Source organism: Haemaphysalis longicornis, unplaced genomic scaffold (genome assembly GCF_048455015.1).
Source record: "Haemaphysalis longicornis isolate Haplotype H1 unplaced genomic scaffold, Haemaphysalis longicornis Haplotype H1 scaffold_1, whole genome shotgun sequence".
Classification (NCBI taxonomy): Eukaryota; Metazoa; Arthropoda; class Arachnida; order Ixodida; family Ixodidae; genus Haemaphysalis; species Haemaphysalis longicornis.
In genome coordinates, this window is record NW_027526203.1 from 241,319,241 (window position 1) to 241,343,270 (window position 24,030).

Consider the following 24,030-nt stretch of genomic DNA (forward strand, 5'->3'; position numbering starts at 1 on the left):
CAGACGGGGAGACAGACGGTGCACTCAACGAGCCCAGCGACGGTTGTACCGCCTGCACGCATTCATAGCCCTTGTGTGACGTGCAAACCGCATAATGCATGATTAACGGCGCTCACGTGGTTTGAATTAGCGTCGAACGGAACAGCGTCTGGGGAAGGGGAGGGCTGGGAGGCGGTTTTTGGCGGCGGCGCATGAAACAAGAGTGAGGGAGAGGCACTAAGAGAGATGACACCATACCCGCGCGTGCCGCCCTCCTACTCACCCTTCACATGACGCTCCTCTCCGTTTTCTTTCTTCCGTTGCTGCTGCATTAAGTCGTCTCTGGTTTCTCCCTTTGTAGAGCCACGTGTGTGAATTCAAGCGAAGTCACATGGGTAATCGTTGTAGGTGTCGTTTTCAGCTTCGCAGTTCAACCACCTTGACACCGTGGATTGGAGACAAATTTTTTTTTTTGCACAGTGAGCGTCGTGAAGCGTGTGTGCACTGCACTAGCGCCTCCTGCATTTATGATGCCAGCTGCAGGAGTCCCACGCTCCAAACAAGCCCTTCCCTGCCACTGCTACAAATCTCTCCAGTGCTTTGGTAACGTGACCAGTTGAGTTTGTGCTGACACGTGGCCAAAATCCGCAACATGTGCCTATCGTTGTGCCACGTGTATACGTAGGCAACACAAGTTTTAGTTTCACGTACGTAGAAGCTTCACGTACGCAGAGCTTTCCCGGATGATGATTGCGCATGCTTAGAACACGAACGGTCACCGTGAGTATTACGGACGTACGTAAGACTCGAAGTTTTACGTTGCAGTTCTGAAGTACGTTCCGTACGTAGAGTTGACCAACATGGCGCCGCCTGGCCCTCCCCCTTCCCAGCGATAACAGCTTCGTCTCTAATTCCTAGATGCGATATTGTGCTCTAGGCTATTGATTTCGCCTTAAATTTGCCAATTCTAACCCTCGCCCAAACTTTCAGTTGACAAACAGTTTTTTTTTTTCAGATAGAAGCGCGATTTCACAGCTGTTAAGCCTGACGAAGTAGCGTTTGTCGTCGTCATAGCAACGGGCTCACGAGGTCACAAGTGGCTACAGCAGTGTGTGTGTCTGTTTGTAGATGGCGCTTGTAGTAACACGCGTCTATGGGCAGATAACGCGTTCATCGAGGCGGCCTACGCGCGCGGTGCGCGCGTACGTGGAACTATAAGGGTTTCAAAGTACATGTACGTGGGCTACGTATACTTTTCACATTTGCGTACGTAAACTCTGCACGCACGTGAAACTAAAACGGCCTAATGCTGCGAAGAGTCTTATTTTTATTCGATACCTCTCTATCGCGTAGACGGCTTCGAGCCCAGGGGCCCTGTTCTCGACTGCACAAATTCCCAGGGAAACTGGGAATTTGCCGGAAGTTTTTTCCGATTGGCTTTCAATTTTGGTCACGTGCTTCCGGTTCACAAAGCGGTGGTGTGTGCTTCCGTCATTTTGAGGTTAAATGATGGTTAGGGTCACCAGATCTAAAGTTTTTTTATTTCTCTTTACTGAAATGCATAATTCTTGGCCGGCAGTAAAAGCTAGACTAAATGCACCGGACATGACAACGTAAGCCTGTCTTTGATATTCAACAACAATACTGCTTGTAATACACGCCCTCTCTCTAATTGGCTGAGAGGGCGTGGTGTAATTTAAACAGTTGGCGGAAACGACCACGTCACACACTGGCAACTTCAGCCTGCGTAAAAGTGACGTAATGTTACGTAACAGCTTGAAAATGGCGGATGCTTTTGCCGCGAAATAGGGCAAAAAATTTCCCCGACCTTTGGCGCCAAGAAATGTCCGTAAATTTGCAGCAGACGCCGTTTCGCATGACGAGCGGTTTAAAGCATGTTTTCTACCGAAAGGAATAATAGTTTCGACTGTTTGCAAGTCAGCGATCACGGAGCATACAAATGACGTACGTGCAGTATTTTGCTTTTATGCTTGGCAATAAAATAAAAATTATTTGTTTGGCGTAACCGCAACTTAAGGGGGCAGTACAAGCCTCTCCGTGACAAAGAGAACCGAATGCATGGTATTTCTCCACGCTCCTCCTAGTAAGCTGCTGGGTCACATGATCGAACTCAAGAGAGAAATAACAAAGAAAAGTGACTCTTTTGTTCATTACAGCGGTGATTGAAGTTGAGCTTAACGAATTAGTGAATCGGTGACATCGGTGCGCTCCGCGGTTATCAGGCGTAGCGCTTCGATGCTCTTAAGTGACATACAAGCGATGGTGCGGCCGTATTTTTCTGTGATCATGCCATAACCTTGTAAACATAGAGACGATAGTGTGGCGGTGGTGGCGGCCGGGAAAGTGATAACGTAACAAAGCTTGCATTGAAGTAGAGAGCCTTACTGTGTCACCAAAAGCGATTGAAATAAATAAATATACTAAACGGTAAAAAAATTGTGTGATGTTCTTGAGCTCGACATCCGCCTTTCGCTCGCTTTTGAATCAACGTTACTCGATCGCCTTTATGTGTTAACACCAATTTTGACCTGCAGAAATGTGTTTATATTTCCAAACTCAGCTACCGTCTAAATTTTTTAACACATGCCAAGGGTTTTTACATCTTTTATGGGCAATATTTGATAGCTTATTTGTGATCTTTATGAGTGAAGCGTGAAATTACACTGCATGCCGTCAGAGCTATACGTGCATCACGTCACTGACTGCTTACGTTGTGCTTACGCAAAAGACATTGATTGATTTGATTGATTTTAGGGTTTAACGCGCCGACGCAACGCAGGCGATGAGGCGCGCCGTAGTGGAGGGCTCCGGATTAATTTTGACCACCTGGGGATCTTTAACGTTCGCCGAAATCTCGTACACACGGGCGTTTTTGCTTTTCGCCTCCATCAGAAAAGCGTCCGCCGCGGCCGGGAATCGAACCCGCGACCTCGTGCTCAGCAGCGCAACGCCTTAGCCATTGAGCCACCGCGGCGGGTACGCAAAAAACATGGTGAATTGCCTGGGAATTCGTGCAGTCGAGAATAGGGCTCCAGCATTCGTTGCCAACCGCACACCGACCGCTTTCCAAGTGGCGCGGTGGTGCGCCTCTCCGCGGTCCAACTCGGTCAAGCTCCTAGCACCATCTCATTATTATTCAAAGTACCATGTTGATTGATTGGGTGATTGATTGATGATTGATTGATTGATTGAGTGATTGAGTGATTGATTGATTGATTGATTGATTGAGCGAGTGATTGATTGATTGAGTGAGTGATTGAGTGATTGAGTGATTGATTGAGTGATTGAGTGATTGATTGATTGAGTGATTGAGTGATTGATTGTAGTGTTTAACGCGCCGACGCAACGCAGGCGATGAGGCGCCGTGGTGGAGGGCTCCGGATTAATTTGGACCCCCTGGGGATCTTTATCGTGCGCCAAAACCTCGTTCGTACACACGGGCGTTGTTGCTTTTCGCCTCCACCAGAAAAGCGGCCGCCACGGCCGGGAATCGACCCCGCGACCTCATGCTCAGCAGCGCAACGCCTTAGCCACTGAGCCACCGTGGCGGTTAAAGTACCATGTGTTCCCAGCACGCGCAGAGGCAAGCACGGGCCCCGAATAGCATAAACATGTCCGTTTCCTTCCCTCGTCATAGGCATCTTACTGACTCTGTTACACAACGAGCCAAACCCAAAACGCTCGACAATGGGGGACAGCTGACAAGTCGCATTGAGCTGTGCGACTTCCCCGTTTAAATCTCCCCCGAGCACGAAGGGCGTGCAAGGGCATGAAGGGCATGAAGCGTAGCTACGAGTGTACCACCGCTCCTTGCACCCATAAACCGTGCACGCATGCATAAACCGGCAACCGGTGATTAGAGACTGCTTTGATACACATAGAGATACACAGGCGAAAATGTCGCTCGGAACGTCTTTCAATCGGAAGAACAATTATGGGCTCGCGTCGTCGTTCCAAGAGTTGTGCTACATCAGGCCGGCATTCGCAACTGCTATATGAGGTGGAATTCCAGGCAGCAGCGGTGGCGGCTACACCTTGTGCCGCAGCGGCTAGGTCGTTTCGACGCCCATTAGCGCTTCTGTTGATTCTGCGCAATCATCTGGCAACGGCACTACTGCTGTTATCAGCCGTATATGCAATTGATGAAAGACGCATCGGTTGTGGCGAGGGGTATAAAAGTTGTGAAAAGGGGTCGGCGATGGCGATGAGGAGCGCAGAGGAGGCGGCGAGGAAATTGGGATCACCGAAATAAAAACTGGGGGAGGGTACGGGGGGGGGGGGGGGGGAGAGACAGATTATGCTGCTTCGCAGTAAAAAGTGCACGAAGAGTTGGCTTTTCGAAGCTGAGGCCAGAGCGAGTTTTCCGGCCGCGGAGAAAGGTAGATTGGTGGTAACATCAACGCAGTCTGACGGGCTAATTGGTCTGACATGATGGAAATGAAATTGCGCTAAAAGGACAGGACGAACAGAGGAAGACACACCACACAGCGCAGACTAACAGACTGAGTTGATTTTCACGTTCATATATACTAGTATCAATTAGACACGCAGAAACAAGAGAAGCTTAAAATACAAAACTAAACCTACAAAAAAGCTAGAAAAAACCGTACACTTTCACCATGACACACATTCCGTCTCTAACAGATTAGACCCCATCAAGAAACGCGTTTTCTCTGCACTACAACGATAGCGAAGCGAAACTAATGCAAACATCATCCACGCGCACAATTTCACGCGCCTCTATTATCACGGGTTCTAGCGAGCGCCTTAGTTTTTTTTTTTTTGCCAGGGTGCCCGCTTATCGAGTTACTAACATTATTCTTGTGCTCACGAAGTCTATCGTTTATACATGTGCCAGTCTGGCCGATGTATACTTTTTTGCAGGGCAACGGAATCAAGCAAAGCACTCCCTCCGCGCAGATAACGAACTTATTGCGAAGCACTTCTTAGTCGGGCCTACTCCTGCTTCCACCGCCGTCCTCCGTCCGCAGCCTAGCAACGGAGCTAGCTACCGCGCCTAGCAACGGCGCCGGATTCCCGACGCGTGAGGGCGCTCGCATAGCGCCCCCTCTCCGCCCTCGCCTACTCTCCTAAAGCCCCTTTACTACTCTCCAGCTCGCAACACCTTCTCTCGGCGCGCCAGCCAGGCCACTACACTATATAAAAAAAAGAAACAGCATCCGGCGCCAGGTTTCGATCCGAGGACTTTGCGGCCGCAGCGCTACGCTCTACCGACTAAGCCACGGACGCGACGCTGATATCAGTGTTAGTAACGCGCCTTATATCTTTAACGCATTCAAACTACGTCGTCAGCGGCGTGCGTTGGCGACTCTGCGATGTTATAGCGGCTTGATAACTGCGTGGTGTACACGTGATACTACAAACCCGCTAGTTCTGCATTCTCTCACGTGACTGCGCCTCCTCTCCCTTCCCTCCGGGAGAGGAGGCGCAACCCTTAAAGGAGCCATGAAGAGAAAATACAACTTCGTTTAATTTGAAAGAACGAGGATTCAGTATCTCACTCAGCTCCATTAGAGCCACAAATAATGTTTTTTTAACGAAAAAAAAGCAAGAAGTATTTAAATATTTTCAAATTTTGCGCCACAGTGACGTGTTATGAGCAAGAATGACGTCATACGGACCAACAATAAAACATCATTTTCAGTGCGTTAACTGCACGTTAGCATTCAAGTGATGCGGTCAAATGGAAATAGAGGCCCCATTACAGACGTCCAGTCATGTGTCGTCACGACAGGTCTCTTAGGCGGCCGCCAACCGCACAAACAAGGTTCCGTGACGTCATAGAAAAGTTGCGGGAAATTGGCTAGGGGGTCGCGACTGCTTCAAACGTTTTCTTTAATATATCCGCTATTTGTTCGAAGATAGCGATGATATTGGTATCATTGTTATCGGGACGAAGCAGTCTTTCTAATAAACCCAACTTGTATTTTGTCTTCATGGCTCCTTTAACGGTCCACTTTAGCGACCACAAGACGGTCGTAATGACCGTCGCATACAACGACAACACAAACAAGTGCTGAAATAAATACTGTCGTTTCACTTTACTTTGCGTGTGTGTGTGTGTGTGTGCGTGATTACATTCCCTCTCGAACATCTCTCGAACATACACGTTAATTCACCAAGATTTCCGCAGAGGGACAAACGAGGCGTGTTAAGCCGAACGTGATCACGGGCAAAATGCCACCAAACTTCAACAAACTCCCCCTCATAGCATCACCCCGTGCTTCGCACTTCCTCATACTCCCCTTCGGGGAAATGCGGGGGAATTTTTTTTGGTGCTTCGTGCGGCACGCATTCTCTTATTTTCGTGCGCAGATGATCTGGCCACAAAGCTTTGCAAGCTTGTCGGGTGCAGAAAAAACCATATTCGCCCCTGCACGTCGAGCGATACGCTTAAGGTTGTGGCTCTTTTGGTTTTTCCAAAAGAGTTTTACCTTGCAAAAGCCGTTGGATTCGGTGTTCGAGCGGCGTGGCAATGTTCTACTGTCCAAGGTCGAATCTGAGGCGCGGAAGTCATTCAACGCAATGGGCCTTTTCCACGACCCCTATCTGCGCGTGCACTTTCGGGCGCCGCCATTCCTTTTGGGGGCTCTCAGTTAACTTCAAACACATACTGGTTGGCATTCTGGGTGCCGCTACAGAAGCGCTAAGTCATCGGACGGTCTCAAGAAAAGGTACTGAATTTTGTGAACAGCGCACTCAAAGAGCGATCGACCTTCGCGCATGAAGTTAAAAAAGCGGAGCTCGGTGTGCATGCCAAGAAAGCCTCTTGGCTATCACCGCGGGCGTGCTTCGTGATTGGAAGTATTGGGAAGCAGCGTCACCGGAAAACATGGTTGCAATAGCCTCCAATTGTGATTTTCGTATTTCCCACTACGTGCGCTCTACTTAGCCTGGAAAAGGTCCATTGGACTTGAAAAGCTTGCCCGTTCCTTATACAAACCTGAGAAACTTAACATTCATGTCTTTTTTAGCGTCAAAAATTACAAAGTGTACCAGCCGTTCAGAGCAACCGCGTCAGAAAGCGGCACTTGGCAAAAAACTGATTGCCAGATACCTACAAGATAAACTGGCAATTTTAACTAGTATATAGGCGACCTGTTTAGGGTTCAATCCCCAGTACTTACTATCTTAAACAAAATTCGGACCGGAGCTTTGCCGCTTGCTCAATAGACACAGAACTTTTCTACTCCCTACCTCATGGCGAACGGCTTATTTGTGTGTAAGAATGTACTGACAAACTTGGTGTGCGTTCTTAAACAACGCACGCATGTCTTCCGGTAGGCTTTTGGAGCCCCTATCCGTGTACCTTAGGTCCACTTATGTGTGTTTTGATGATAAGGCTTTCATTAAGATCAATGGCATACGCATTGGGTCATGCATTGCGCCGGTACTTAGCGACTTGTACCTCGCCAAACTGGACAAAAAAATTAACGAATATCTGGATGATTATAAAGTGTTAAGTGTTCCGATACGTCGACGATTACCTTGTTGTTGTAGACTGTGTGGCCAGAACCTGTAAGCCCCCGCAGAGCGTGTCATTTTGCTTTTTTGCGAGCACCTGAAGCCTTTGCTTATTGCTTGCGAGTTACCCCAGGAAGCCCACATTAGGTTTTTAGAACTGGACCTACGTTTCACCAGCAACCATGTGTGCTGGTCTTACGCTCCTAGGGCGAACAAACCACTCCTTCCGTTTAGGTCTTCTCTCTCGAAGCTGGTCAAGAGAGCCATTGCTTCCCTGTGCGTCAGAAATGCCTTATCAAAATCATGCCCACACATGATGACGGCTAGCCTGGCTCAGCAAGCTGAGTGATTGTCGAGTTCCGGCTACCCCACACACCTGGTTGTGTCAGTAGCCGAAAAGGTGCTTAAAGAGGCTAGGCTGGTAGAGCGAGGCACGACGACACCAGCAGGTGGTGTGATTCCAGATAACAAACAAAAAATCGCGGTGATTCCTTACATCCACCAGCTGAGTAACAGCCTCAAGCGTGTCGCTCGACGTGCAGTTGGCGAATGCGCTGTTATTTCTGCATCCGCAAAGCTTTGTGGCCAGATCAACTGCGCACGAAAAGAAGAGAATGGGTGCCGCACGAAGCACCAAAGAAAGTTCGTTGCCTGCACGGAGAGAGTGGTTTACTTGATTCCGTTGCCCTGCAAAAAAAGTATACATCGGCCAAACTGGCACATGTATAAACGATAGACTTCGTGAGCCCAAGAATAATGTTAGTAACTCTATAAACGGGCACCCTGGCATTCATTGCCGTGATTGTAAGTGTTCTCAATTTTTTGAAAAAAAAAACAAAAAAAAAGCTAAGGCGCTGTCAGTAGAAGCCGTGACTTGCTCACGGGGAAAATAATAGAGGCGCGTGACATTGAGCGCGCGGGTGGTGTTTGCATTAGTGTCGCTTCACTATCGTTGTTCGACAAAGAAAATGCGTTTCTTGATGGAGTCTAATCGGTTGGAGACGGCATGTGTGTCATGGTGAAAGTGTGAGGGTTTTTTTCCTTGCTTCTTTGTAGTTTTAGATTTCTATTTTAAGCTTCTCTTGTTTTCAAGTGTCTACTTGATAGAAGTATATATGAACGTGAAAATCAACTCAGTCTGTTAGTCGGCGCTGTATGGTGTGTCTTCCTCTGTTCGTCGTGTCCTTTTAGTGCAATTTCATTTCCGTCATGGTGGTAACAGCTGTGAGCGCACTGGAGCGGCCATGGGGGCAGCACGTAATTAAGCCGCCCACCCCTACAGCGCCTCTTGCAATGCCGTGCCTCACGTTATTCCCTTTCCACGCCATCTAACCCGGAGTACAAAACGAGACGTATAGACCATCGCGCATGTGGGGAAATGTCCATCCAAATCCGGCGGTCAGTGGTTTCGATGGCCGAACACGCCTTCTCTGATTCATAGGGACACTTAAGGCAAGCTTCCCGAAACATTGCGGTGAACCTTAGCATAGCTGGAGATGTGCCAAAGGTGCTTCGTAAACCGAGCCCCTGAATTTTTCAGCACAAGTTCTCGAATAAAGTCGTTGCTGTTCGTAGTAGCCAGCAGCTGTGCACCCACAACTCGGAGTGACCACTGCTGACGAGTCTTCCAATGTAGCGTCTTAGCGCGTCATATTCTAATTCCATTCCAGAAAGCAAGCAGACGGTACAAAGTCATCTGGCAATCTTATTCAAGCTGCCCTATTACGTCGTACCAATGCATCGCATTTATCCGTTCAATCTAATCGCGCGATCAGCTATCACTGAACGTCTGGGCACGCAAAAGGTCTGAATTGTAAGTGCGCACGCGTCAATGAACTGGCTCAAAGAAAAAACAAAAATGTGTCCCTCGTGACGCGAGTCCGCGACCTATTTAAGCGAGCAGAAAAAAAGAAGCACTGCCATTCACTCAGCTGGCGACAGTACTTCACGGACCGGACCGGCAAGAAGCAGCAGCAGCCCCAGCCGCAGCAGCGAAGACAACCATGAAACCGAACGCGTTCATCCATGCCTGGCAGCGTGCGACTGGGTGCTCCATCGGAAAGCCTCTCGTTCGCCAATCCCTAGCCGAACTGGTGGGCACGCTGGTCTTGACCCTGGTAGGCGACTGCGTTTTGGCGTCCCTCACAGTCTCTCGCCTGGGTGCCATGGGCCTCGCTGCGGGGCCCCTAGGGTGGGGCCTGGCGGTCTTCCTGGGAGTGCTCGTCGCCGGAGGTGTGTCCGGCGCACACTTGAACCCTGCTGTCACCGTAGCCATGGCTACTGTAGGCAAGATATCCTGGCGCAAGGTGCTTCCCTACGTGGCATCTCAGTACGCTGGAGCGTTCCTCGCTTCCTGCCTCGTCTACATGGTGTACGCAGACGCGCTTCGGCTGGTAGGTTGTTCACCGCTGTTCACTGAGACGTTGCTTTGGCACATTAACGGAAGAGTTGGCGCCGTTTCCCTCGCAAGGGTCAATTTGTTGGAGTCGTCATTGTTTCAGTATGTTTGCTAGTCTCGTGGCAGACGTAAATGTCTTTACAGTGTTTCGTAAATGTTTGGCGCAGGAGCAGAACGATTCGGGGTGGGGAGTGATAAATTTGGTGTTCAGGCAGCCGTTAGTAGCTGAAAGTGTGCCTCACCCAAAATATTTCCCCACCCGCGGTTTTCTTCTTAGCCTTGCACTCCGATATATGGGGCACGGGTACAGCAGCTTTCACGCACTTTGGTAGCAGTTCGCGGCGCTGTGTCCAGTTGTTTCTCGGCTACTTTTTAAGCCTCGACGCTTCGTTCCCGACGCAGGTGGACGGCCCACTGACCGCTGTGTACGGCGAGAACGCTACCGCCCCGGTGTTCTCCTGCTTTCCTGCGCCAGGCGTGTCCACATTCACCTGCTTCCTGGACCAGGTCGTGAGCACGGCCGTGCTGCTCCTGGGCATCTGCGCAGTCACGGATAACCGCAACATGTCCGTTCCCCGCGGTCAGCAGCCCCTCCTTATCGGCCTCGCCGTTTCCGCCTGCATGTACGCTTTCTCGTCCAACTGCGGCAACCCCCTCAACCCTGCCCGCGACTTGGCGCCTCGGATCTTCACCGCTATCTCGTCTTGGGGCTCGGCGGTGTTTTCCTTCCGCTCCTACAATTGGTTCTGGGTGCCCGTGGTCGGACCTCACGTGGGAGGCATCGTCGGAGTTTGGACCTACAAGTTGGCCGTCGACAACCACTGGGAGTCCGAGGATGACACCGACTCCTGTGAACGGAAGCTCCTACGCTCGTCTCGTGGCTCCAATGGCTCAGCCGCGTAGTCCGGTCCGCAACAATTTCTATCGTGTGGGAGCTAACGAATCTCCCCTCTTTTTATTGCCGCGTTTTGGCCCTTTGCACTTACCTTAATAAAACCTTTGTTACGTTCAGGCGTGTTTTTGCTTTTCTCGAGTATGTGTTCATGCTCTCCTCGCGCTTCCTGCGCTGTCGAACTGTTCGTAGGTGTACCTGCAAATTCTTCCCCATTTCTTTTCATGCGTCCGCACCCGTACTTTCATGAGACATTTCTGCTCGGGATCACTAGAGCAATGTCTAATGACCTTTGCTCGATCACAGCCGCCGCGGCCGTTTACGCGTTGCATGTTCCCAGCACACCGCCTATGTTCCGTTAATTAGGTGCACGTCACAGACCTGAATTCACTGTTCCCGGTTCCCGCGCCCGTTGCCCGTCGTCTGCATTAATCCGTCGCCCTTATTGCCAAGCTCTAACATAAAGACCGACAAAGTTTCTTATAACACGTATACTCTAAAATTGAGCCACTGCAGCCCTTTTGTGGCCTCGGTATGATTTAAAATACTTGATCTATCGGAGCAATGGTACAATTAGCCTTGAAATTGTTGGGGAATTATGCAAGACTCCTCCTGTGCCACCACTGCGTGTCGCAATAGAGCTGGAACCGACGCAGCTTTTTGAAATGAGGATGTTCATGCCATTGACGAATATTAGCTTGGAAATGCCAGGAAAACGAACCCCCCCGTTACACATGGAATAGCTTCACCTTTAACATAGCACGAGGAATCGGTGGCTGCCAACTTTAATGCAACTAAGCCCCGCCCCGTTTAACTCTTGTTACCGCAGGAAATGTTACCGATTTTGAGAGGTGTAACATTTTTTTTGTGCTGAACATATTGGTTAGGCACGCATTGCGGCGACAAACTGGAGATGACTCCACGCGCGTTCCAACGACATCAACGACATTAGTTTTTATGTTCTCATAATGATCGTGATACAAATGATCAAATTCAAAATTTTTGTCCAGGCATCGGACAAAAAAAAGTTCTGAATAATAAACGCCCAGTAGTGTAAAAAAAAATTTGGGATACACATTTTGTAGGGAAACATTTCAGAAATCCGTCGTTGAAAAAATGGAGTTGCGTGGAACAAGTTGTCAGATATAAAAGAAAATGTTAGCACGCGTTGTGCGCATGTCTTGTGGTGAAGCCCAACCTCCATTTCAAAGTTTGCAATTTTGGATGGTTTTCTAGACGAAATCTAGTGGTTTGACATTATTAAAGGCACCAGTTAGTCTCCACGCGTTGTAAAAACACCTTGTCAATGGTGATGACCAGCAGGCAAACAAGCGATGCGAAGAAATCCACTTGGAGTTGAAAACCAAGCTCTGTGGTGGATGCTTGTTGACGTTCTGATCATCACTTATCAGTCAGAACTTTCAGCGGTGGTTTTTATCATCATCTGACTCGCTATGGTCGCCCTGCTTGCAGAAATAGGTTGCTATGCGCTAGAATTGTGCCCAGCAAGTTTTCACCAAACCTGCCGCGGTGGCTCAGTGGCTAAGGCGTTGCGCTGCTGAGCACGAGGTCGCGGGTTCGATTCCCGCCCGCGGCGGCCGCTTTTCTGATGGAGGCGAAAAGCAAAAACGCCCGTGTGTGCGAGATTTCGGCGCACGTTAAAGATCCCCAGGTGGTCAAAATTAATCCGGAGCCCTCCACTACGGCGTGCCTCATCGCCTCCGTTGCGTCGGCGCGTTAAACCCTACAATCAATCAATCAAGTTTTCACCAAGCGACTGTCTCGCTATGAAGAGTTCAGCACTACGCGCCTCCACGTCGCAGCGCCACCCAACAATTTCGAAAAGAAACAATGTCAAGCCTGTTGGAGACTTTGTCTGAACAAACAGTTCTACTAAGAAGCGACAAAAGACCTCCGGGAACACCCTCGTACGGAAACGAAACTGGCCGCTGAACAGCCGGCGGTATTCAAGGCCAATTGAAAGACTTCTCCTCGTCTGAGTTGATATCCGACGACTTGGTGTTATCTTTCGACTTTCAGCGGAAGCTGTTATCGCAGAAGTAAGTCGTGGGTAAAGTGGAAGCACGAGCGACGTGCTTCTTTTGAACAGTAGCGGGCAACGGAGGAGCCATGTCAAATCAGCATGCAGTTGCGTAACTGCGTAATAGCGCGAAATATGAATTTTGCAACGCAAGAACGAAACCTATAAACTGCTGGAAACTGGCTGAAAATGACGGTACACTTGCTAGACATGCGGGGGATCCTCACCAATAAGTTTTCCCAGAATAAAGCTATCCTTTCTCAGAACCAAAGATCACTAGTGAATAGCTGCCGTCCTTTTCAGGTATTTATCGCCTCTCAAGGCTGCCGGCTTACAAAGCTGACAACATAATTTGGTATTTTACTTGTTAGGGGCCTTTTGATAAAAAAATGTATGGTAATGCAGCTTAACCACGAGCGGAATGCTTTTCTGTCAAGTGCAACAGACATGCCCTCTTTCTCAAAAACGCACTGATCCCAGCTCGAAAAAAAAAAAACATAAAAAATCTCAATATTTCCGGAGCGGGAAACGTTCAACTGATTCTAAAAGTGCAATGCATATACTAACCACTGGGGCCTATTAAGTGTACTAGAAACGACTACAACATGCCTAAACAGGCAATATAAAGCATCGATCATGAGTGATCGATTTCAATTGTGGTAACGAAAGAGTTAAGTGCCGAGAACGCAAAAATGCGTATGTATTACGTGCCATGATAGCCTTTTCTCGCGTACGCACACACCCTTCACGTGTGAGGGGACTTCGTAGGTACACCTATGTTGCTATCGCTTCAGCGGCAGCATACGCGTTACCATGTACCGCTGGGTAGTACCCTAGGCAACTGTACGCTGAGCTCTTGGATTGCTTACGCCACTGTTTCTCAATTAAGAGAGCACCGGGGATCTCTTCTGAGTTTGAAAAAAATTGATGGAAACTCACAATGAAGTATGTTTATGCGTGTCGTAGTACATAATTTGCTTTTGCAGCTGAAGTCGGTCGCTTTGTGCGTATGGCTTTTTTGCGCAGCTGTAGTGTTGTGCAAAAAAGCTAACCTTACAACTTTGGCGAGAAGGGAGGGAAAAAATCGCACTACGATGTGGCAAAATCAATTTTTCTTTGCGTTGTCGGTGAGATTTGGCGAAAGAGAGAAAAAAGTGGGGAAGGAAGTTTCGCGGAGGCGTACAGGTGACCTGGCGGACGTGACGGCTCTCATCAATGAGACGCATGCCTCCCACCAAGTGCGCAAGTAAGCTTACGGTGTCGTAAAATTATCAGGTTAAAACAGCGTGATCCTGCTTTTGCAGCACATAACGTCCTCTGGCTGCGAACGCACTGCTGCTGAAGTGCTTTAAATATTGCGCGTAAAACAGGGCTCGCTAGCCGAAACAGAGTACCAGTTCTTTCGCATTGCTAATGCGGTGGGCGTCAGTTAACTTTGTCGACTCAGGGCTACCAAAAGGGAATCTACATGGTGAGTGAGTAGCGAACTATTTCTTCGACCATTGTCTCTTGACGCAGCAAGCTTTCTCATCACCTTCTTTTTGTTTGAGCTGTTGGACCCGCGTGTGTACGACTCGCCCGTCAGCGTAGACGAAAGTCACTGTCACTGCGTATCTTAACTGTGTGCCAATTCCGTGCAGTTACACGATGTATTCCACACTCCTGATCAGAAAGAGAGATGTAAAAACATGGGAAACCAGCTTGTCTTGCACCAGACGTCCGCGTAGCTTTCCTTTAGAGCGGTACTGTTATTTGAACCAGTGGTTTTGGCGTAGATTCAGTCAGTTCCACAGCGATGCCTCAGCGAATGGCTCTACAAGCACGGGGCGAAATATACAAAACGCCGCCTATGAAACAACCAGCGCGGTAATGAATTGGCCCCCGTCATTGGCCACGGCAGGTGGATTAATTAAACAGAAAAAGTGGCCGCCGAATACTGGGTTGATTCGCAAGTGGACCACGTGGCCACATCTCTAAGTCGGCCATCAAATGATTTTTCATAACGAAACCAATGCAACTGTGGTGGTTTGGCAGAAAAGAGATGGCACCGTAATTGCGTATAGGCATCCCAAAATTAGTGAAATTATAAATACGACCACAAATACATAAGTGTAACAAATTATTTCATCCTACCAGACCCAGTTATCCTGAAGGTTTACCAAGATTGCGGGTCATTTGTCATCAACGCAAGCGGTGGCCTACGGCATCCGCTAAAAATGGGCACATTCCATCCTAACGCTTCGTGAGATGGAATACGCTACCGCATACGCGCAAGCAGGGCATACAACGAACCCTCGTATACGGAAGCGATTGTAACCGTTTGAACCTTATCCTGCCGCCTCAACCAAAACGAGGAGGGGACACCAACATATATAAAAACACAATGCACATAAAAAGCGCACGTAACAAAGCTAAGACGCAGCAAACCAAAGGTAACTAAAAGGAACCATGAAGACAGACAACCCTTATTCAATTTGAAAGGACTAGCTGTTAGTAACTCACTCAAGTCCATTCCAGCCGTAAAGGACGTATTTTTAACCGAAGAAAAATCGGGAATATCTTTAAAGCTGCAAATTTCTGGCTTCACGGCAACAGGAGCGGCGTACAAGGGGGAAGGCTAAAAACGGTTCCCATTGCGTTAACTGCACGTTAGCACTCAATTGGTGCGGTCAAGCTGAACTAGATATTCCAGAACAATGGCCTTCATACTTCTTGCTTTTAGCTTTGGCCGGCGGCCACCAATCGCATAAACAAGTTTCTGTGACGTTATAACGTACCCGCGAGAAAGTGTGCGGTGAGTCGCCCACTGCTTCATATGGTTCTCTTAATACCTAGCTGAGCAGTTGCAAGTTTGAGTCAAAAGTGGGATGGTCATGCAATCTCCTGATTGAACCAAACTTGTATTTTGCCTTCACGGCCCATTTAACAACAACAAATTGGGGTTGATCCCTCTTTCATGGGAATCGGTAAAAGATGAAAGTGAAAGGTGCCTTCACAGGAGCATTTGAATGTTAAAGGAACCTCCTTCATGTGTGAAGCGTTGGCGAGCCTGACCCCGCCAGACGAAGTGACGCCGACATGTAAGAAACAAAAAAATAACCGGTTTATTCTGGGAAAACAAAACCAAAAATGACATGCACAGAAACAGCAGCTTCAAACACATAACGGTCCCGGGAACAACGCGACAGCGGAGGGTGCCCCCGTATACGAAGGCGCTGGCATCGAGGCGCCAACTGTCGGCGCTCATTAGCGTCATGAAGTGCTACTTCACTTCGCCTCTCCTTGGCGGCAGCACCATCTGAATGAGTCATAGGGAATGACATAAGCCGCGTTCGTAGAGCTGCTCACGTCTCTGCTCATAGCGCAGTGGGCAGAGCGCCACGTACCTCCCGTTGTGGCGAGAGAGTTCGTGCAAAAAAAAGAAAAAAAGAAAAAAAGCAAAAACAGCAAAAAAAGCAAAAACAGCAAAAAAAGAAAAAAAGCAAGAATTAAACAGGAAAAAAAAACAAGGGTAATTCAACATTCTGAGATCGACACACACAACAGAACAGCAAAAAAAAAGAAAAGAAAGAAAGCAAAAATTGTTCAGCAAAAAAACAAGACTAATTCAACATTCCTAATTGTGAGAGCGACACAAGTTGGAAAATAGCAAAAATGATAGCGCAAAAAGAAACCACATTTATTCGCAGCGATATACAACAACCACCAATGAGGTGATCCATCGGCAGAAGATTGTGGAAAGGTTGCCATGAAAAAGAGAGGGACAGAAAGTAGAAAGGTAAAGAACACGAAGAAAAGTAAAAACTATTTAAAATTATGGTGATTGTGACATGGACGTGAGGAACGTTTTAAGTTCTTTTTTGAATTTTCCAACTGATAGGGAAATTTTGATTTCCGGTGGTATGGTGTTCCATAGCCGGATACCGGTGAAAAGAGCTGTTTGTTTGCCGTAGTTGGAATGAACTAGAGGTAAAATGAAATTGTGATTACGTGCAAACCTTGTGAAGTTAGTATTTAATCGGTTGCATTCAGGGATAACGAACACAGCAAGCTGATTGTTGATTTGTTTAAACAATAAGATACCTAGCTTGCATTTGAAACTGTTTTCAATATTTAGAATGTTGTTCTCAAGAAGGAGTGTTTTGGCGTCGCTGCGGTAAGGACTGCGGGTAAGTATTCTAATACATTGGTTTTGCATAGTTTGAAGGGAGGCAAGGTGGGTGGTGTAGGTACTGCCCCAAGATGAAATACAGTAATTAATATGGGAATGAACAAAAGCGTAGTATAACGAAATTAATGTAGGCTGAGAGAATACATCACGGGCCTTAATCAAAACACGTATGCCGTACGCTATCTTCCTTCTCAGATAACAAACGTGAGAGTGAAATTTCAAGTGACAGTCCAACTGAACCCCTAAAAAAACAGCCTCTTCTTCTGCTTCAATTGCAAAATGATTCAGAAATACTAGTGGGATATAATTTATTACACGTTGGTGAGAGTGAAAAACAACGAACCGGGTTTTAGTAGGATTAATCTGTAATTTATTATGAGAGCACCAAGCTGCCAAGCTTGCCAGGTCATTGTTTAGTTTTTCTGTAAGGGATTGGAGGCATTTATCAGTGTTAACAATTGTCGTGTCATCTGCATAAAGTAAGCAATCTGAAGTATTAAGACAGTTCGGTAGGTCATTTATGTAAATAATGAAAAGAAGAGGGCCGAGAATAGAACCTGGAGGTTCGCCTATATTTGTTATTTTGGGCCTAGAGTTAATTCCTGACGCACTAACAACCTGACTTCTGTTGAGTAAGTAATTTTTATTAATAATAGTGCGGGACAAGTTACTCCTATTGCTTCAAGCTTCATAAAAAGAATGTGGTGGTTGATATTGTCGAACGCTTTGGTGAAGTCTACAAATACAGAGCCTGCGTAGTACCCTCCATCAATTGCTTTCTTCAGCTTATCGGTTAGAGATAACAAAGCGAGGTCAGTGGAATATGCTGCGCGAAAACCAAATTGAGAAGGTGTTAGAATCTCAAATTTATTGATGTAATTCGCGATGCGAATTTCAAGTAATTTTTCAAACACTTTACTAAGAAATGGTAGTATGCATATCGGGCGATAGTTAGATATTATTGCACAGTTCCCTTTTTTAAAGACGGGAACGATTTTACCCCTTTTCAGTTCAATAGGAAAGATGCCAGTTTGGAAAGTTAGGTTGATAATGGTTGCCAAAATATCTGAAACAGCGTGCGCAATCATTTTTGTGTGGGTGGGGTGAATACCATCGAGACCAGGACTTGTTGTTTTCAGGCTACGGATGACATCATGGACTTCGTGAGATGTGGTCGGAAATAAAAAGAAATATTGGGGCAGCCGAGGTAGGGATAGATTGTAATCAGAACTGTGGATGTCATCAGTATGAAAAAAATAATTCCTGAAGGCCTCAGCAATTTCTAGTCGGCTGTCATACGTGTAGTTATTATACTGGATAGTAGTTATTACAGAGTGCCTTCCGTTCCTGTTCAAGAAAGAGTTGACTATCTCCCATTTCTTCTTTACATTAGATCCAGAATCTTCAATTTTGCGATCATAATACAGCCTTTTTGCATTTTTCAGCCGTATTCTAAGAGCATTACGGAATCTTCTGTATCGGTCAAGCAACTTCAAATTAAAAGGCTTACGTTTTGTTTTTTATAAAGGTTCTCTTTGGCTCTTAGCTCTTTCAATAATTTTTCAGTTATCCAAGCGCTCTGAGGACTGGCGTATATTTTTTACATTTACGGTTCTGTGTATGGCATTGAATATGAGACAACAAAATAGAAGAAAACTCTGAAAATGCAATTTGGGGATCGTCTAAGGGTATCACTGAGGGCCAATCAGTGCGCTCTACAGCATCAATGAACGATTCCTTGTCGAAAACATCTCGGATGAAGGATTTGCTGCTTGGAATGGTGTTGCTCGTGAAGCGCAGGAAAATCGGATAATGATCAGTAATGTCGACATTAAGAACGCCTGCGTCGGGTGCAGGTGACAGATTAGAAAGAGCATGATCAATTAGTGTGCTTACACCACTAATGCAGCGAGTGGGAAGGGAAATCAAACATTCATATCCAAAACTCTGAAAAGCGCTGGAGTAATTTAAAGAGGTAGGAGAAGAAAGATAAAGTAAGTTTATATTGAAATCGCCCATAATCACTACATTTGTGTCTTCAAGAGATAATTTATGGAAAACTTCATGAAGGGCTCCACAGAAATTAATGACTGACGAGGATGGAGATCGATAGACACATCCAAAGATGAAATTCTTATTGTCAAGGTTGAGAAAATTGTGGGATTACTTGCGCAAACTAATGTCTGGAGTCCCTAGGTCATGTTTTGAACTCTGAGTGTGTTTACAGTTTACAGTTTATTTACAGTTTACAGTTTACAGCACTTTAAAAAGCAATTTTAAAGTGCTTTCCTTCTCTCTGAATCCTCCTTGCCAATTTCCTATGATGTTCTGTATGACAATCTGGTTGCTTGGCTCGACTGCACCTACTGCGTAGCTTGGCGGCCCTTCGACCGAGTTACTCGGCCGGCCGCTAGCTCAGTTAAAACTGAGCCCCAACAAGATTTGGGCCCAGAAGAATGTGGCTTTATTTTGTTAGTTTGTAGACAGAATGAAGCTTAGTAAAATCGATAAAGTCAAAGTAGCTCCACACTAGCACACCTGCAATACATATGTTGGCTTACGACATTTCACTCACTTCGCCTCACTCAAGCTGTAAGTTGCATGTGCCTGTGCGACTAGTGTACTAGTACAAAATCTAAGACCAACTAAAGGCAGGGTAAGAGTCAGCAAAGTTACTATAGGTGATAAGGAATTAAAATCCACTGAAACTTTCCACTGAAACTTTCCACTGTGAAAATCCACTGAAGTAGATTTTCACAAGAATTAGCAGAAGTAGCACACCAAACACTTGCGATCACTTTTGCTGCCTGAACGAATGCATTCGGTGATGATCAGATATTTGTGTTGGCTAGGGAGAAGCTTAGTGCACAAGCGTTATACACTGTAACCCTCATAATACGACTTTCAAGAGACCGCACGAAAGCGTCATATAACCGGGGTATTGTATAATTGTGGTACGATAAATTCCGCCCGAATAGACTGTCTGACACGACAGGTGGGCTAAGATAAGAACGTATTCACATTGCTAGGTATAGCGTGTTCTCGCATAATTTGCAAACCCCTAACGGAATTCCCAAGTTTCAAAAAAAATGCGTGGTATTTCATCCAGAGCAGAGTGAAATCAAGTACACACACTAATTTATTGCGAACTGCTGCATTATGTGTTTCTGGTCAGCCTCTACAATAAACTCAAAACTTCTAGCAATATTCCCTCATTATGAAGTTAACAATTTTTATCACCATTTAAGATGAATAAACGGCAGGCGATAGCTTCTGCTACCTTTTCATTTTTAATTGCCATGCTGCTGGAAAACTACATATTAATAATATAAAGCTTTGGTTAAAAGTGACATGAAGCCTTCCGGATGACGACTGCTGCCCACGCGTTTGCCAGGTTGATGGCATCCGCCGCGGTTTATTTGATGTGGAATTAATTGTGGCATTTATTCGTGGTGGTTAATGGTGTTTTTTTTAGCGTTTGTAAATAAGGACCGATATCCCCTGACAATGAGCAAACGCCGTGGACAGAAGGATGCGGCACTGGATGTCGCTGACGGGGACGAGGATTGGTTCGCCTGCACAGATTGCGGATCCTGGGTCTACCTGAAAACGACTCGTTTCGGCACCTTGAAAGAGGCCAGAGAGGCGCAAAACTACGACTGCGCCCTATGCGTGAGGCTGCGGGCGCTGGCAGAGAAGACGGCGGCGGATGCAGAGGAGGCGGAGGAGAGATGGTCGTTGGGCTTTCAGCAGCTAGAAGCTAAGCTTGCAGTAACCCAAAGCGAACTTGAATGCAAGTTAGAGGAAGCCCGACTACAGCTGCGGAGTGAGGCTCAGCGGAGGGAGGCCTTGGAAGCGCAGGGGCGACAGCTGCAAGAGCAACGTTAGGGAACAAGGGACGCGGCGGTGCAGGCGGCGGGCTTGTCCGGAGTGGCAGAGGGTAGAGATGATGCAGTGGCCACAACTGACCCAGATGGTCTTTTCCCCAATGCTCACGAAGGAGATGGGCCTCAAGAGTCCCTGACTGAGGTGGAGGCTAGCACCCAAGCAGAGTTGCATGCTGAGCTAGAGCCACACCACGAAAATGGTGCTGGTGCACCTCAGCAGCTGGAGACGGATCGCGGTCGACCGCCGGTCAGTGATGAGGTGGGACGGACAGGCGGTAAGGGCAGGCGAGGGAAGAAGAGAGGCGGGGACAGTGGTGTGGCGGGCGGCAGGGTGACTAGCCAGGCAGGGACCCAGACCCTGAGGCAGTTGAGCTCAAGCCAGCAGGTTCGTGCACAAGTGCCTGAGAACAGCAGTGACAACAGCCAGCCAAGCGTTGTCGCGGGACGGGAGGTCTGGGTGTTTGGAGACGCCAATGCCTACAGACTGAAGTCGGCCATACTTTGCCAAGAGGGAGGGGACCGCGGAGTCACCTTTTGGACGCACGCTAAGGCAACAATCAGAGAGGTGGCTGATGCGGTGCAGGGAAAGCTGGCTGCAGAGCAAGACAGACAAAGGCTGGTAGTGATCCATGCTGGCCTCACGGAGTTACTTCGGGGAGCCAACATGGAAGAGGAACTGCAGCACCTGAAGGCGTACCTGGGAGCGTGGACCGTGCAGTACCCACTCAGCCACTTCCTTATCTGTGCGGTTCCGGAGGTGACATGCAACGGTGACAGTGTCCGCAACAAGTGCCAGCGCTGGAATGACACTGCCCAGAACATGTGTCGGGAGGCTGGCCCGATGGTGGAAATGGTGTGGTTATCTCGCCCGGCTGGGGAAGCAAGCCTGGAGGGAGTCCACTACTCAAAGATGACAGCGGATGTGTTTGGTGTAAGGCTGAGCAGGAGGTTCAGCTCTTTTTTAGGGCAACGTCCACCTGCTTTCGCCAAACGTCTCAGACCAGCGAAGGCTACCGCTGGTGGCAGGAGGAGCAGCAGGTCGGGGCACTGCAGCAGGGAGCCCAACGAGGTCCATCTGGTCCGCCAGCTTGGCCAAATCCTCAGACAACTGGGCACGCAGATCTAGGGCAACATGGCCCTTCAACGGGGGCAGTGCACCCTGGCTACCAGCGGCGGGGCAAGAGGCTAGCCGCAGGTGGGCTTGGAGAGAGCGTCCCCGCAGACACAGGAGGCCCCGTCGAAAGCAGGCACAGGAGATGATGGTGGCTGTCCTCAACCTGCATGGGGCCAGGAGTGAACAGAAGTGGGGGAAGCTCACCAAACAAATGCGAGATGAACACATCGCAGTATTTGCAGTGATTGAGACGCACTTACGGGAGGAGGAAGCCCCTGCGAGTGAGTCAGGCTTGGGGTGGGAGGGGTGTAACAGGGCCTGCTCGGAACGACGTGGGGGTGGCCTAGGATGCCTATGGACTGAACCCCAGCGATGGATTAGGACATTCACCACATTCCGGGAGCACATGTGGTTGAGGGGGACCATTGCTGGGAAACCCGTTGCCCTGGCAGTGGTCTACTGGTGGACAGGCAGCTCAAGAGAACACAACGCGGAAATGAGTGCCTGTCTACGAAAGGACATACAGAGCCTGCGAGAGGAGCGCGAGATCCTCTTAGTGGGCGACTTCAACGCCCACATAGAGGATCTTGGTGACCGCCCTGATGGCAGTGGCAACTTGCTGTTGGGGTTGGCGGAAGACGAGGGCCTAGTGATAGGCAACATCACAGGCAAATGCACCGGCAGGGTGACATGGGCTGTACGTGATCTACAGTCGTGCATTTACTACTGTTTGATGTCCGAGGGCCTGTATGCAGTGCTGGAGTCAATGATCATTCACGAGGACGGGAAGGGGAATCTGGGAAGTGACCACAACCGTATCGTGGGCACAGCCAGTCACTCAAGACGTCAGGGGCACAGGCAGACACGACTATATGAACGGCAGCTCCAGGAAGTGGCGGATCGACTGGAAACGAGGGCGGAAGAGATTACCACGTACGCAGGAATGATGGGGGTGATGCGGGATGAGATGAGCAGGCAGGTGCCTTTGAGAGCACGGTCGCACTGCCCAAAGGCGTGGTGGAGTGCTGAGGTGGCTGCTGCAATACAGCAGAGAAGGAAGGCCAGCCGCTTCCATCGACACCTGAACAAGGCTGGGAACCCTGAGGCTACTCGCAGAGCATGGGAGACTTTCCTAGACTGCAAACGCTCAGCAGCAGCTCTGGTGCATACCAGCATCAGAAGGGCCAACAAGCAGTTCATGGAGGAGCTGAAGGCCGCGGGCCGTCAGGGGCCTAAGCGTTTCTGGCAGAAAATCAAGAGGGACACACGGATGGCAACGGGCACATCTCTGCGGGCACCAGAGGGCAACACTGTAGAGGGGAAGGACTGTTTGCCAGTGTGGAACAATTGGCTGCAGTCACTGCAAGCACCCAGGGGCCCCCCGGAGCAGCAGAGTGGCTGCACGGATCTGTGGATCCACTGCAGCGGCAAGGAGTCGTACCAGTGTGAAGCGGAACTCCGTCTTCCTCCCACAGAGAGGGAGCTGGAACGGGCAGTCAAGAAGGTGAGCCCTGGAACGCCACCTGGCTGTGACGGCGTCCCAATGAGCTTGGTGAAGGTGTTGGGCCCCCTAATGTGCAGACAAGTGGGCATGTTCCTGACTGAGACTCTGGAGAAGGCTGCCATTCCTGAGGAATGGTCAAGGAGTCTGTTGAGGCCACTGTAGAAGGGGGCTGGGGACAAGACGGACCCAATGAATTACAGGCCCATTGCGGTGACCCCCGTGCTATACAGGATGGCGATGCAGGTGGTGTGGGAGCGACTGCAGGGGTGAGCAGAGAGGAATGGCCTGCTGGGAGAGCTGCAGATGGGTTTCCGAGCAGGCAGGCGCATTGATGACTGCCTATATGTGCTCACTCAGTGCGTGGAGATCGCGCAGCGCACCCATCTTCCCCTGTATGTCGCTCTCCTCGACATCAGCAAGGCATACGACAGTGTGGACCGGGAGCTCCTGTGGATCATCCTGGATAGGTACGGCCTGGAGGAGAGGGACGTGGACCTGCTGCGAGCCATCTACGCAAATGTAACGGCGCATGTTGTCT

At 48.6% G+C, this 24,030-nt stretch overlaps 1 protein-coding gene across 1 annotated transcript; it reads left to right on the forward strand.

The window, feature by feature from the left end:
• The first annotated feature begins 9,388 nt into the window (after positions 1 to 9,388).
• Positions 9,389 to 10,894, forward strand: LOC144143273 (aquaporin-10-like). The gene is made up of 2 exons (XM_077675050.1): positions 9,389 to 9,878; positions 10,286 to 10,894. The coding sequence occupies exons 1-2, from the start codon at positions 9,489 to 9,491 to the stop codon at positions 10,784 to 10,786; spliced, it is 891 nt and encodes a 296-aa protein (XP_077531176.1). The 5' UTR covers positions 9,389 to 9,488; the 3' UTR covers positions 10,787 to 10,894.
• The last annotated feature ends 13,136 nt before the right edge of the window (positions 10,895 to 24,030 follow it).